This window comes from Pan troglodytes, chromosome 2 (genome assembly GCF_028858775.2).
Source record: "Pan troglodytes isolate AG18354 chromosome 2, NHGRI_mPanTro3-v2.0_pri, whole genome shotgun sequence".
In the NCBI taxonomy this organism is placed as follows: Eukaryota; Metazoa; Chordata; class Mammalia; order Primates; family Hominidae; genus Pan; species Pan troglodytes.
In genome coordinates, this window is record NC_086015.1 from 200,248,693 (window position 1) to 200,263,251 (window position 14,559).

The following is a 14,559-nucleotide window of genomic DNA, read 5'->3' on the forward strand; positions in this document are numbered from 1 at the left end:
CATGTTGAATATTCTTTACCTACCTTCTATACCTGTCACTTTCGAATCTTTTGTTTCTTCTTACTAATTTTTTTTAAAGACTAGAGCAATCACAAACTGTTTTTCCTGAACCATTTGACAGCAATTTGCCTTCTTGATGTCTCATCATCCCTGAATACTTCAGTGTGTATTTCCTACAGATATTTTCCTATATAACTACAAAACCGTCAAAAGTAACATTAATACATTACTACCATCTAATGCTCGGATCCCTATGAAGAGTCACCAGTAATGTTCTTTACAGCAAAAGGATCCAATTCGAAGTCATTTGTTGCATTTAGTTGTCACGTCTTTTTAGATCTTTGAGTCACAGCAGTGTCTCAGTGTTTCCTTGACTTTGTGACCTTAATACCGTTGGAGATTACAAGTCAATTGTTTTGTAGAATCTCTCTCAATTTGGGTTTGCCTGAAGTTCCCACACAATTAGATTGAAGTTATCCAACTTTGGCAGGAATATCACAGATGTTATGTTCTACCCAATACATCTGTATCAGGTGGTACACAATTTTGATTTGTCCCATCACCAATGTTATTAACTTTAATCGCTTGATTAAAGTTGTGTCTGCCAGGTTTCTCTACTGTAAAGTTACTTTTCCCTTTTGCAAATAAATTACTGAAACTGTGTACAATTCTCCATTCTCATCAAACTTTCAATTAATTCATTTATTTATATGAGTAAAAACTCATTATTTCCTACTTTATTCAGTGGGTTATAATCTGCCATTATTATCACCAACTGAATGCTGAAATTGCTCCTGATTTGGCCAGTGAGAGTCCCTTGAAGTTAGATTCTGGGTCCATTTGACATGTCTCCAACATTCCTTGAGTACTTGCTTGTTTTCTGGCAAAGGATATTATAGAACAATCTAGCATTTTCTTTGCCTGACTCCTGGGGAACCTGCCGTTTGTCAAAAAAGCTTTAGTAATTTCAGTGGGAAATAATATTTGCAAGGCAAGATCTGGATGCTAGGTGCTCACTGCTCTTGGGGTGGCACTAGGCTCAGGCCCTCTCAGTGGGCAGAGTCAGGGAAAATAACATACACACAGATACATACACACTGACGTAGATATCTACGTTTACATCTGTATCAATGGAAAACCATCCCTTCAAACCAATTTCTTCAGTTCTAATCCAGTATTACAGGATTCATGTTTAAGTTTTCTTCCTTTCCATATTTGTAACTCTTTTCTCAACAGTGAAAATTATTAATAACAATAACCTAACATATATATTAATTTGGTCAATCTGAATTTGAATAGCCATCCACTTCCCTGACTGGGCTCTGAGCATTCCCATATGTGCTTTCCTCACCAGCCCTCAGGCTCTGACTCCTGAAAACAAGGCATTACCCTGCATGGAAGCCAACCTCATGGGTAAGTCCAATGGGCCACCGAAAATCTCCTAAACCTCTCCAGATGTGAGGTGTAGATTAAACTATTTTTCTCTGCTCTACCTAATGGCTTTAGGACTAAATTGATCAAGTTGTAGAAAGAGAAGGTCTATTTTTGCTTTACAAATTTTTCTTCTTTTTCACGTTCTTGGTTTAAGGAAGTATGTCTCTTCCAGTCAAATTTAGTTTTTAAAACAATGTTTTTATTTCTACTAATTTTCTGAGTTCTATCAACTTATTGATGTTGTTCTTCGACATACTCTATCATTTTTCTTTGTTTCAAAATATTAATTTTATTTTACACTAGCTTCATAAACTGTATGTCTTTCTGGTACAGCTTGACTGTGGAGACATTACGCTAATCCTTATTTTCACTTTTCAAATAGGTTTCCATGGATTTGATTGTGATCTTTTCCTACTGCTCATTTTAATATGAAATTAGTTTTCCCCAACTTTTACATAGGAGTTACGAGTCAAGATAGGTTTTCTAACTTCACAGCTCTAGAACTCTCTATTTTGTTGTTTCTCTCAAGTGTTTAAAGACATGACCTCAGACACTGAGATTTCCTGAAACTTTACTTACCCCCATTAATCTGAACCTTCTATTTCCTTTGGCTCTATTATCCCTATCCTACTCAATTTGGATTTTATTCCCAGCAGTTCTTCCTTAGTGTGGGGCTTTAAATGGAAAGGGAACTACAGCTGGTTAACTGTGTCATAGGGCCCAGACTGCTCGTGGCCCCATCATATCTTAGTGTAGATTCCTTGCACTCAACATGCAGATTGTACAAAAACTCTTATAGTTCACTTGGTGTTCTCAAATTTACCTACTGCATTTTCTTGTGAGGACTGGTTAACATTGGGCTTCTCCTGTTGCATCCCCTTGCACAGATGCTGATATCGGATGGTCTTGTAGCTGTTAATACCTTGTTTACATCAGCTTATATTTGGGGTTCATAGGATATCTTTCATCTTTTTGTCTAGTTTTATTGTAGATTTTTAACAAATTTTGGTTTGGCTTTCCTAATTTTTTTGAGGGAGAGGAGGAGTTTTGGGCAATTCAGTTTTAAATCTACTATCTTTTTTTGTACTTTCTTTTTTTTTTTTTTTTTTTTTGAGAGAGAGTCTCGCTCTGTCATCCAGGCTGGAGTGCAGTGGTGCGATCTCGGCTCACTGCAACCTCCGCCTCCTGGGTTCAAGTGATTCTCCTGCCTCAGCCTCCTGAGTAGCTGGGATTACAGGCGTGCACCACCACGCCCAGCTAATTTTTGTATTTTCAGTAGAGACAGGGGTTTCACCATGTTGACCAGGCTGGTCTCAAACTCCTGACCTTGTGAGTCGCCCACCTCGGCCTCCCAAAGTGCTGGAATTATAGGCGTGAGCCACCGTGCCCAGCCCTGTTTTTGTATTTTCTATTAGTCTCACTGGTTTATGTTTCTATTATTTTACTTCCTAGAAAACAACTAGGAAGTGATGACTTTTCAATATTACCTTTGTTTTTAATTTTACTATTTTAAATATAATTTATTTGTATTTCTGTATAATTTTATTTTTAATAAAGGCTATGTTTAAGTTTGAAAAATATCTGAAAATTTAACTGGCTCTCCCAAGCCCGTACGCTGTTGCTCTTGAAACAAAAGAGACTTCTCTGCTTCCTTAGCCCTGAGTTCCGAGTTCCTAGTTTCCCTTCATGTTTTGTTTGCTAATTCCTTAAAAGTTCTGCAATGCTTTTTAAATAAGATGTGTATTACATTTCATGTAGCATTATTAGTTTTTAGCAATTTTGCTGATCTGATTAATAGAAGTCCTAGTGATTTAAGATAGTCTACATTTTAGAAATTTAAAAGCTTTCTGTGTAAAAAGAACACATTACTTTTTAGTGATGCAGAAAAATATTCTTTCTTAATGAGTAACTAAGTTACTACAAAGCAGTTAACATAGTCTCAGATATTAAAAATTTAACATACTGAAGAGCCAAGTCAATTCCTGATAATTTCTTAAATTTGTGATCTATTTCTTTCACTGTATTCAGATCTTCATATTTATAGTCTTTGCTTAGAGTCTTCCCACCCGCCCCCACCTCGCTCTGTTGCTCAGGCCGGAGTGCAGTGGTGCAATTCTGGCTCATCGCAGCTTCTGCCTCCTGGGTTCAAGCGATTCTTGTGCCTCAGCCTCCTCAGTAGCTGAAATTACAGGTATGCACCACCATGCCTGTTTAATTTTTATGTTAGTAGAGACAGAGTTTCATCAAGTTGGCCAGGCTGGTCTTGAACTCCTGCTTTCAAGGGATTTGCCTGCTTTGGCCTCCCAAAGTGCTGGGATTACAGGCGTGAGCCATTGCGCCTGGCCAAGTCTTTGCCTTACTCTTAACAATTCCTCACAGCTACCTTTCTATATGTTCAAAACATACTTCGGCATTTTAAAGTTACTTTTCCTTTAAACCTTCTATTTCATTTACCTACTTAAGATTCCTACCTTTTCCTTTTGTTTCAATCAATTGATACTTTTAGTCCTATCCGTCTCCACATTTTACCTATCCTGTGTATATTTTCGTAAATACTCCCACCAACATATTTTTGTTTTGTTTTTAAGGTTTTTTTGGAGACAGGCTCTTGCTCTGTCATCCAGGCTGGAGTGCAGTGGCACGATCATGGCTCATAGTAGCTCTGACCTCCTGGGCTCAAGCAATCTTCCTACTTTAGCCTCTCAAGTAGCTGAGCCTACAGGCATGCATCACTATGCCCAGCTCATTTTTAAAATTACTTGCAGCGACAGGGTGTCCTATGTTACCCAGGGGATCTTCAACTCTTAGGCTCAAGTGATCCTCTTGTCTCAGCCTCCCAAAGTGCTAACCACTACACCTATTTTCTTAAATTTTTATTTTGACGGAAGAGTTTCATCCCTTTTTTCAGTTAAGTCATTTACACTCCTCTCCTAGAATTACATCAAAACTCAGCAAAGCTATAATTTTACATAAGAGATTTTCTCCATTCAACATCTCAAAAATTCCTGTATCAAACCATATTTCTTGTCATGAAACGTATTAGGACGTATCTGAACTGCTGGCTACAAGTTAGTATGTATACGCTTATACAAGGAGAGATACTTAAAAGCTGATTTTTTCATTTGATATCCCCTTTCAAATTTTAACCTTTGTTTTCACCGCCACACTAGAAGTAAAAAGTGAGGAAGGGGTATGGGGGAAATTGGACTTCCTCAATCTCTTCTTAACATGCAATCCCTATAAAGAAAAACATTCATTTATAACTGTAATAAAATACATTAATCAAACACAGATATTAAACCCAAGAGAAACAATTCTCAGAGGATGGATACTATAAATTGGCCTAAAGAAAAAGGAAAACTATTTTTAAGAAGGCCAGTTAGTTGTTTGAAGTACAATAGCTCTCTGGCATACTCGGAGGATTAGTTCCAGAACCCCACGTGTACCAAAACCCGTGCAGGTTCAAGTCTAACAGGAGGCCTTGTGGAATCGGACAGGCATATGGCATTTTCTATCCAGGCTGGTTGAACAGCGCGTGCGTAAGTGGACACTCGCAGTTCAAACCTGTGTTGCTCAAGGGTCAACTGCAGCACAGGCGCGTAGAAAAATACAGCAAGGGAAGTGGGAAAGCAGGAGACTGAAAAAAATTTTAATTACCTATCTACTACTGAAAGTGATAAGAAATGACAAATGTCTGCAAATAAATGCCACTAGTCCACTGCCATCTTCCCAGATTATCTCCACCTCTTCTCCCTTTGGTTGGTATAAGAAGTAATAATGAAAATAAAGTCAGGACACTGGGTGTTAGAAATCTACCTTTGTAACTCAAGATTTCAATCAAAGCTTTGAAGCGCAGAAAAGTTAAGTGACTATGGCCTAACCTTTCTAGACTTTGGTCACTTGCAAAATAGGGATTATGCCACCAAACAGTTTTTTTCTTGCGAAAATAAAATATGTCACAAATATAAGACCTAACCAATGGGAAAGAGAAAATAAATTTAACTTATATATTGAGTTTAATTCCTTCCAATTTATTTATGGTATTATTACAAGATAATTAATGCTTTCTGAACAAAAGATTGAGATATAAGCTCTGAAAGTCGGCCTAATACTCTTGAGGAACAATAAGATTAAATATTTGAGGTGAGAGATTCCAACAGTTTAATGAGTAGTTGAAAGAGTAAGAACAGGGTATGGAGACCCACCCAGAACCCCAGAGTTGCCACAAAGATTATTTTAAGCTGAAGATATCTGAGATTCAACAGATGCAGGAAAAAAGCCTTCTCGGAGTTTCTCTAATCTGACTAAAAGGTGCAGCTTCCGAGAAATGAAGTTACCATAAATACCCTCTGAGGAGTCTGATGGCCCCGAAGAATGGAAAGACCAGTCATACCAGTTTAGACAAATGTCATCACAAACTTTATCCCCCATCTCTTCTCCTAAAAACTTGTCTTTCCTGAAGAAATGTATGTTTTTCTAATAAAAGCTGTTTCTCCCTCCTTCCTTTCCCTACTAGATTAGGTATACAAGCTTTTAACTTCATCCACAAGCTAGCTACAGTATTTCTTCTGTTGCCTCTTGCATCCATATACAAGAAACTTTTTTTCCATGTTAATCTGTTTTTTTTTGTCAGTTTACTTCACAGGCCCGTTACTGAACATACAAGGGCGGAGGAAAAGGTTTTTCTTCGCTTAAAAGGGGCTAGAAGAAATCTTAACCGTTTAACAGTTGTGTAACTAGCAAATTACTTGGTCTCTTTATGGAAGAGCTTATTCAACTACAACGTAAAACGGGGATAACGGTGCTTACTTACAGGATTATCTTGGGAGTTAAAAGAGTGAATAAACATAACATGGTTCGTACCATGCATGGCGTACAGTTTTACTATTATATACTATCACAGGAGATTCTTTTTTTTTTTTTGAGACAGAGTCTCGCTCTGTCGCCCAGGCTGGAGTGCAGTGGCGTGATCTCGGCTCACTGCAAGCTCAGCCTCCCGGGTTCACGCCATTCTCCTGCCTCAGCCTCGCGAGTAGCTGGGACTACAGGTGCCCGCCACCACGCCTGGCTAATTTTGGTTTTGTATTTTTAGTAGAGACGGGGTTTCACCGTGTTAGCCAGGATGGTCTCTATCTCCTGACCTCGTGATCCGCCCGCCTAGGCCTCCCAAAATGCTGGGATTACAGGCATGAGCCACCGCGCCTGGCCAAGAGATTCTTAAACTATAGGAAGTATGTGATAAAACTTTATAACTTTGGGATATGGAGTCCAAAACGAGTATAGTATTATATTTCCAGTTCCCATGTTCGATTATTTTTATTTTGAGACGGGGTCTCACTCTGTCGCCCAGGCTCAAGTGCAGTGGTGAGATCATAGCAATCCTGCCTTGGCTGGGACTACTACGGGTGCACACTACCACGCATGGCTAATTAAAAAACTTTAAAAAAAGTTTTAGCAGAGACAAGATCTTGCTATGTTGCCCAGGCTGGTCTCGAACTCCTGGGCTCAAGTAATCCTCCCACCTAGGCCTTCCAAAGTGCTGGGATTAGAGGCCTGAGCCACCACGTCCAGCTAATTTCTGATAATGATTCTCCAAAAAGATTAACAGTAAAGGCCCCCCAAAGTGAATTATTCCTTGCCTTTGGAATTAATAAAACTGAAAGGAGTTAGAAGATAATGTTCCTTCATATGTCTTGTAGAGATTATTTTTTCTCATAATCAGAATCCAAGTCAAGAAAGTTCAAAGTACACAAGCTGAAAAACCCATAAAAGTACTTTTTTGGAAGACTAATAAGGCAAGCCATAGATCCTAAAAGATAAAAAACTTAATTCTACCAAAAGCTTACCTTTGTCTCTATCTATCTGTCTTGTATGTATATATATAAGATTATCAACAAGGCAGAGAATCCCAAGCCTTTAGGAAAGATACTAACTGCAAGATGCTGATTATCAGAGTGTCGGATGACTCCTTTTGTACTTCTTAAAATCCGATTTGTGTTAATGTTTTTGTGTTGTGTGTGCATGTAGCTAACCTGTTACTAAGCTTTGATGCTTTTCCCCACCTCTTATTATCTTTGTATGAATGTGAGGCTACTTTTAAATTACTTATTACTGGGGCTGGGGGCTGTGGCTCACGCCTGTAATCCCAGCACTTTGGGAGGCCGAGGCAGGCAGATCACCTGAGGTCAGGAGACCAGTCTGGCCAACATGGTGAAACCCCGTCGCTATTAAAAATACAAAAATAAGCCGGGCGTGGTGGCAGGTGCCTGTAATCCCACCTACTCGGGAGGCTTGAACCTGGGAGGCGGAGGTTACAGTGAGCCGAGATTGTGCCACTGCACTCCAGCCTGGGCAAGAGAGTGAAACTCCATCTTAAAACAAACAAAAAAAATTATTACTTTGCTAGATTTTGCTAGAGTAGCTATTCCAGAAAGTCGAGGGGTGCAGGAAAGATAGAGGCGCAGGACATTTTTACAGGTTTTAAAACCCAAATACTGTCACATTATCTGATCCTACAGAGGCAGGCTGCTTTATCCAAATACGGGTCCTCTGCTTTTCCAAACCAAACCACATCATGAGTGAAATTTTATACCATATCCTAAATTTGTGCCATCACAAACATTCTCAACATTCCATATTTTAACTCTTCCCCTCTTTCCGTGTGGCTTCTGCAAGACCTCAGCTGCTTAAGGAGTCTTTACCTCTACTTGGTTGTCCAGGTATCATACCTGCCTTCTTAGTTTTAGTTAATATTAAGTGAAGTTGTGTGGGTAGGAGCATGCGTGTATGTTTTGTTTCTCTTACTGCTTTTGTGTGTTCTGTGTGTTTTGAGGTTAGGGAGCAGATATTAAGTTACCCGTAACCATACCTAAAAAGTTTATATTCCTTATAAACATATAAATGAGAGGCTGTCTATAATACTAAGGAACCAGTGACTGTAACTTGGCTTCCATATAGTGTACCTACGGGGTGGAATATGTTGGCCAGAAGATAAAAGTACACACAACATAGGGTCCCATTGGCAGATTTGTTTCTCACAAAAATTAACGAATTGACATTCTGACTTCATACGTTAGTCTCTATTGTTTGGTTAATGTGAATTAATATTCAGAATTTACTCCCAATGAAACAAATTTTCCCGTTTAGTTACTAAGCCTAAAAGGCCAAGGTTTTACTAGATTGATAGAACCTCCCATACTTAAGAAAGACCAAGCAATGCTCAACAGGCTGCTTTGATCAGCTAAAAAACATACTAGATTAAAAAAGAAATTCTGCTTCAAAAAAGAATAAATGTAATTAGTTGATAAATTATAGAATTACTCATTTAGCTCCTTTACTCACATCATCTTTTCCTTATTCATCATGTTGTTTATGAGCATCAGCAAATATGCTATGTATTCTTTTGGGTATTTAAGCTTTCTAAATTCCACTGAGGTTTCATTGGAGATGTGGTTATGCTGATGTACACTAGAGTCTTACATATGTTTACTATGGCATGACCTCAAATTCTCCATCGCCACCTTCTTCCCCCAGGAACTTAGTAAAGTCACATCCACCATACTTCACCATCTAGACACACAGTATGCTCCAAACTTGGCATTCTTCTCTTTATTTTAAATAGCGGCAGTAACAGCTATTAGAAACATGTCTTAAATCTTGATATTAATAATTATAACCGAATTCAAAAGCTAGAAAAAATCTGGGTGACCTAATTTTTTTGGGCATTATTACTATATCTGCTTATGGTTTTTATTATTTTTTCAGATCAATAAAGTAGTAAAAGGGACATTAAAAGCTATGTCTTCAGTTACAGAACAGATTTTAAAAAATAAACAGTTAAATTAACCCACATAATGGGGGTTATGTGGGTTAAGCTTGTGGATGCCAGTTCCCACATCATTAAAAAATACTTTTGGCAGGGTGCAGTGGCTCACACCGGTAATCACAGCACTTTGGGAGGCTGAGGTGGGCGGATCACCTGAGGTCAGGAGTTTGAGACCAGCCTGACCAACATGGAGAAACCCTATCTCTACTAAAAATACAAAAAATTAGCCGGTATGGTGGCGCATGCCTGTAATCCCAGTTACTTGGGAGGCTGAGGCAGGAGAATCACTTGAACCTGGGAGGCGGAGGTTGCGGTGAGCTGAGATCGCACCACTGCACTCCAGCCTGGGCAGTAAGAGTGGAACCCCGTCTCAACAAACAAAAAACAAAAACCAAAAAAAACCAAAAAAACAAACAACTTTTGATCTGGAAAAAGAACTAGGTTCAGACTAAACAAATACTAGATTAGCAAATCAGAAAAAAAGCACAAAAAAGGAAGTTTAGCTTGGAAGTTAAACATTATTAAATATTAAAGAGGAAGAATTTTAAAAACTAAAATAAGCAATAACTATAGACAATAAGAATGTTATTACCTTCAGGTCGATATTGTGCCACAATTGTGACAGCCTGGCCAGCATTTTTCAATGCAGCTGCTGCCTGCTCATGACTAGCAGCTCTGAGGTCAACACTGTTTACCTGTAAATCAAACCAAATCTTAATTTGGGAGAAAAGAATCACTTTGATTAGAAATCACAATAGTCTATTCTTTGAGTAAGCATGTACAACTTTACCACTAAAATGTTTCTTGTTCTGATTGACTAAAAATATATTGTGTAGTAAAACAAAATATTATCATTCAAAGCTATTTTATTTACTAAAACCACCTTGCTTAATGTCAAGTTAGTAAAACCAAAACATTTTCCCCTAGAAGGCTGGGTATCAATCCATTGAGAAATGTACCTTAATTTGAGAACCTGAAAAATCAAGTGGCATCATTTTGCACACTTTATTTTGCTAGGAACTCAAGCAATGGGAGGGAAAGTCATTTTGCTTGTAGCATCCATTTACCTCCTGCCACATTCTCACGCCTACTGCTCAACTCAGTTCCAATTATTTTTCTTCCTGTACAAACTAAAACTTCCATTCTTTTGGTATAATAGGAAAGCTATTATTTAGAAATATTAAAACAGCTCAGATTTCAAGGACTGATTTAATTAGAATAAATGTTAATTAAATGAACCAGGAGTTATTTTTTGAATTAAGAGCCCTTCCTTAGGTGAAATAATTATCCAATTCTACCAGTAGGTACAATCCTACTCCAGAAGAAGAGGCAACTTAATTCTTATTTCTCAAAGGTTACCAATACTTTGCGCGCATATATACATATATAGTGCAAGGTACATTATCTTAAGAGATTGTTCCTTTTCCACAATAAGACAAACTTAAGAGGACATTCATGGAAGCATTATACTTGAATGTAATAAACTTTAAATACCGAATTAAAAAAAATTAAGAAGCAACAATGAATAGAATACGGCAATGTTCAGGACCTTCACTGAAAATTTTTGGAAAGGAACGATCATCATGCAATTTTTACATAAAAACTTGTTTTGTTGAGAACTAATCTAAAATCTGTTAAAGATCACATATCACTTTTAAAAAATTTGACTATGAGCCCAGAAATTCTTGGGATCATAAATTTACATAAAGAACATTTTAACCATATAAAGATCTGATGTTTTATATTATCTAAAAAGAAACCATTATGCAACTAAATTTAAATACATACCCCTTGAGGCTGGGCATGGTGGCTCACACCTGTTATCCCAGCACTTTGGGAAGCTGAGGTGGGTGGTTCACTTGAGGCCAGGAGTCTCAGACCAGCCTGGCCAACATGGCAAGCACCTGTCTCTACTAAAAATACAAAAATTAGCCGGGCGTGGTGGTGTGCGCCTGTAGTCCCAGCTACTCAGGAGGCTGAGGCATGAGAATCACTTGAACCTGGGAGGCGGAAGTTACAGTGAGCTGAGATCACATCACTGTACTCCAGCCTGGGTGACAGAGAGAGGGACGCTCTGTCGCCAGCCAGCACCCCCCCCCCCCAATGAAAACCAAGATCTAAAATCTATAACATAAACAAATGTAAACAATGTGGTTATTAGTATCTCCAGCTGATGATGGCCATATAAAACTCAATACAATGTATAAACAGTTCTACTTAGTGCATAAAGAAAATCCTCCGAATTCCTGGGAGAACATATCAGGCAAGAAATATAAAGAAAGACAGATTTTTCACAGATTATTGTAGAAAAGATTAAGAATGTTAATGAATTATTTCTGTGCACCAAACTCTTTTAAGAGCATAATTTGTTGAACAAAACTACATATTAAAGACTTTCCAGACTATCACTGAACATTTCAATTGAAGATACATTATTAAGGATATTTTAGAAGAAATTCCAGTACTGAGAGAGATATTTGTATAAATAGCCTTAGAGTCACTTTTTTTCTTTTACACCAACATTTTTAAAAATGGAAAAATAATTCGCATACCATAGAATTCACATTTTTAAAGCATATAGTTTAGTGGTTTTTGGTATATTTGCAAGTCTGTGCAACCATCATTACCACCTAATTCCAAAATATTTTCATTACCCCAAAAAGAAACTCTGTATCCACTGACAGTCACTCCTGTGTCTCCTCTCCATCCCTGGCAACTACGAAGCTACTTTCTGACCATATTGTACATATACCTATATATACCTATTCGGTATATTTCAAATAAACGGGATATATAATATGTAGCCATCTGTGCTTGGCTTCTTTCACTTATTTTCCAGGTTCACCCTTGGAGCATGTATCAGTACTTCATTCCTTATTATGGCTAAATAATGTGCCACTAAAATCCATTAAAAATGGATATACTGGCCAGGTGTGGTGGCTCACGCCTGTAATCCCAGCACTTTGGGAGGCCAAGGCGGGCGGATCACGAGGTCAGGAGATCGAGACCTTCCTGGGTAACATGGTGAAACCCTGTCTCTACTAAAAATACAAAAAAATTAGCCGGGCGTGGTGGCAGGCACCTGTAGTCCCAGCTACTTGGGAGGCTGAGGCAGGAGAATGGCGTGAAGCTGGGAGGCGGAGCTTGCAGTGAACAGAGATTGCGCCACTGCACTCCAGCCTGGGCGACAGAGCAAGACTCTGTCTCAAGAACAAAAAACAAAAAACAAAAAAACCAAACCAAAAAAAAAAGGATATACCACTTTTGTTGATCCACGTCCTTAAATTTATACTTATTTTATTCTTTTTGATACTATTATAAATCAATGTTTTCTTTGTCTATCCTGCAAATTTAACTGAACTCATTTATTAGCTTGACAGTCTGTTGTTGTATTTCTTAAGATTTTTCCTATACAAGATTATGTCATCTGCAAACAGAAATAGTTTTCTTGCTTTTTTTTTTTTTTTTAATCTTGCCTAATTTCTAGAACCTCCAGGACAATGTTGAATAGAAGTAGGAAGAGCAGATACCCTTGTCTTGTTCCTGATTTTAGAGGGAAAGCTTTCAGTCTCTCACCATTTAGTATGATGTCAGCTATAGGGTTTCCAGAGATACCCTTTAACAGGTTGAAGTTCCCTTTTATTCCTAGTCTATTTAGTGTTCTTATCATGAAAAGCTGTTGGTTTATGACAATTGCTTTTTCTGTGTCTACTGAGATATCATGTGCTTTATGTCCTTTATTAAGATGGTGTCTTACTTTGATTGGTTTTTCTATGTTGAACTAACCATGCATTCCTTGAATAAATTCCATTTGGTTATGGTACATCATCCTTGTTCATGCTGTTGGATCCAGGTTGTTATTTTGTTGATTTTTACATCTATATTCACATGGGATATTGGTTTGTAATTTTTTCTTCTTGTGATGTCTTTGGTTTGGTATAAGGATAATACTGGCCACACAGAATGAGATGGAAAGCATTCCTCATGCTTATTCCTTTTTGGGGAAGAGTTTGTGAATGACTGGTGTTAATTCTTTAAATGTTTGGCAGAATGTACCAGTGCAGCCATCTGGTCCTGGGATTTTTGTGTTTTGTTAGTTTTTGATTACTAATTCAATTTCCTTACTTGTTTCAAATCTATTAAAATTTTCTATTTCTTCTTGAGTTAGTTTCAATAGTTTATGTCTTTCTAGAAATGTATTGGTAATTAGAGTATATAACTATAAAATATATACCATCTATGACTACATAATGATATACTATAAATGTCTTTTGCCTTTAGTAATAATGTTTTTCTTCAAGCGTCCTTTGATATTAGTCATATTAGTACAGCCACAGTAGGTGTCTTTTGGTTACTTTTTGTGTAATGCATCTTTTCCACCCGTTTACTTTCAACCTTTTTGTGTCTTTGAGTCTAAAGTCTCTCTCTTGTAGACCCTGTATAGTTGGATTCTGTTTTCTAATCTACTTTATCAACATCTTTGGCCTTTTAACTGGAGTGCTTAATCTGTTTATATTTAATATAATTACTGATAATGTAGAATTTACTTAATTTGGTTATTTTTTCTATGTCTTTTCTTTCTCTATTCCTCAATTACTGCATTATTTTTATATTAAATAGATATTTCCTAGTGTACCATTTTAATTCCCATGTCATTAATTTTACTACATATATTTGTTAGTCATTTTCTTAGTGGTTATCTTGGATTATAAGTAAAAATTTAAAGCCAGATGTGGTGGTTCTAGACTGTAATCCCAGTGACTCAGGTGGCTCAGGCAAAAGGACTGAAGCAGGAGCATCACTTGAGTACAACACTGTGAGGGCTGGCTAGGCATCACAGTGAGACCCTTATCTCTAAAAAAATAAAGAAAACAATTCAGCCAGGTGTAGTGGTGCATACCTGCAGCCCAGCTACTCGGGAGGCTGAGGCACGAGGATTGCCTGAGTAAGTTTGAGGCTGCAGTGAGCTATGACTGTGCTACTGCACTCCAGCCTGGGTGACAGAGTGAGATGCTGCCTCTAAAAATAAATAAGTAAACAAACAAACATTTTATAAGAACCTAGTTTCTTTACCCGCCTTGTGGTGTTGTCATATTAATTTTATGTTTATACAATGCGTGCACATCAAATTTGTAATTATTGCTTTATTCAGTTGTTTTTAAAATCAGGTTGGAGAAAAAAAGAGTTGCATATAAAACAATACCCTTATGTTGTTTTATATTTACCTGTGTAGTTGCCTTTACTTAGGCTCTTTATTTCTTCATGTGGATTTGAGTTACTCTCTAGTTTCCTTTCATTTT

General features: G+C 37.6%; 1 protein-coding gene across 50 annotated transcripts in view; it reads right to left on the reverse strand.

Annotated features, from left to right (window-relative positions):
* DLG1 (discs large MAGUK scaffold protein 1) overlaps positions 1-14,559 on the reverse strand; it is a 262,007-nt gene that overhangs the window by 52,595 nt on the left and 194,853 nt on the right. For all 50 annotated transcript variants that reach the window (XM_063806507.1, XM_063806523.1, XM_063806510.1 and 47 more), the window contains one exon: positions 9,852-9,954. In XM_063806507.1, the coding sequence (XP_063662577.1) occupies positions 9,852-9,954 (103 nt within the window). The remainder of the gene's footprint in view (positions 1-9,851; positions 9,955-14,559) is intronic.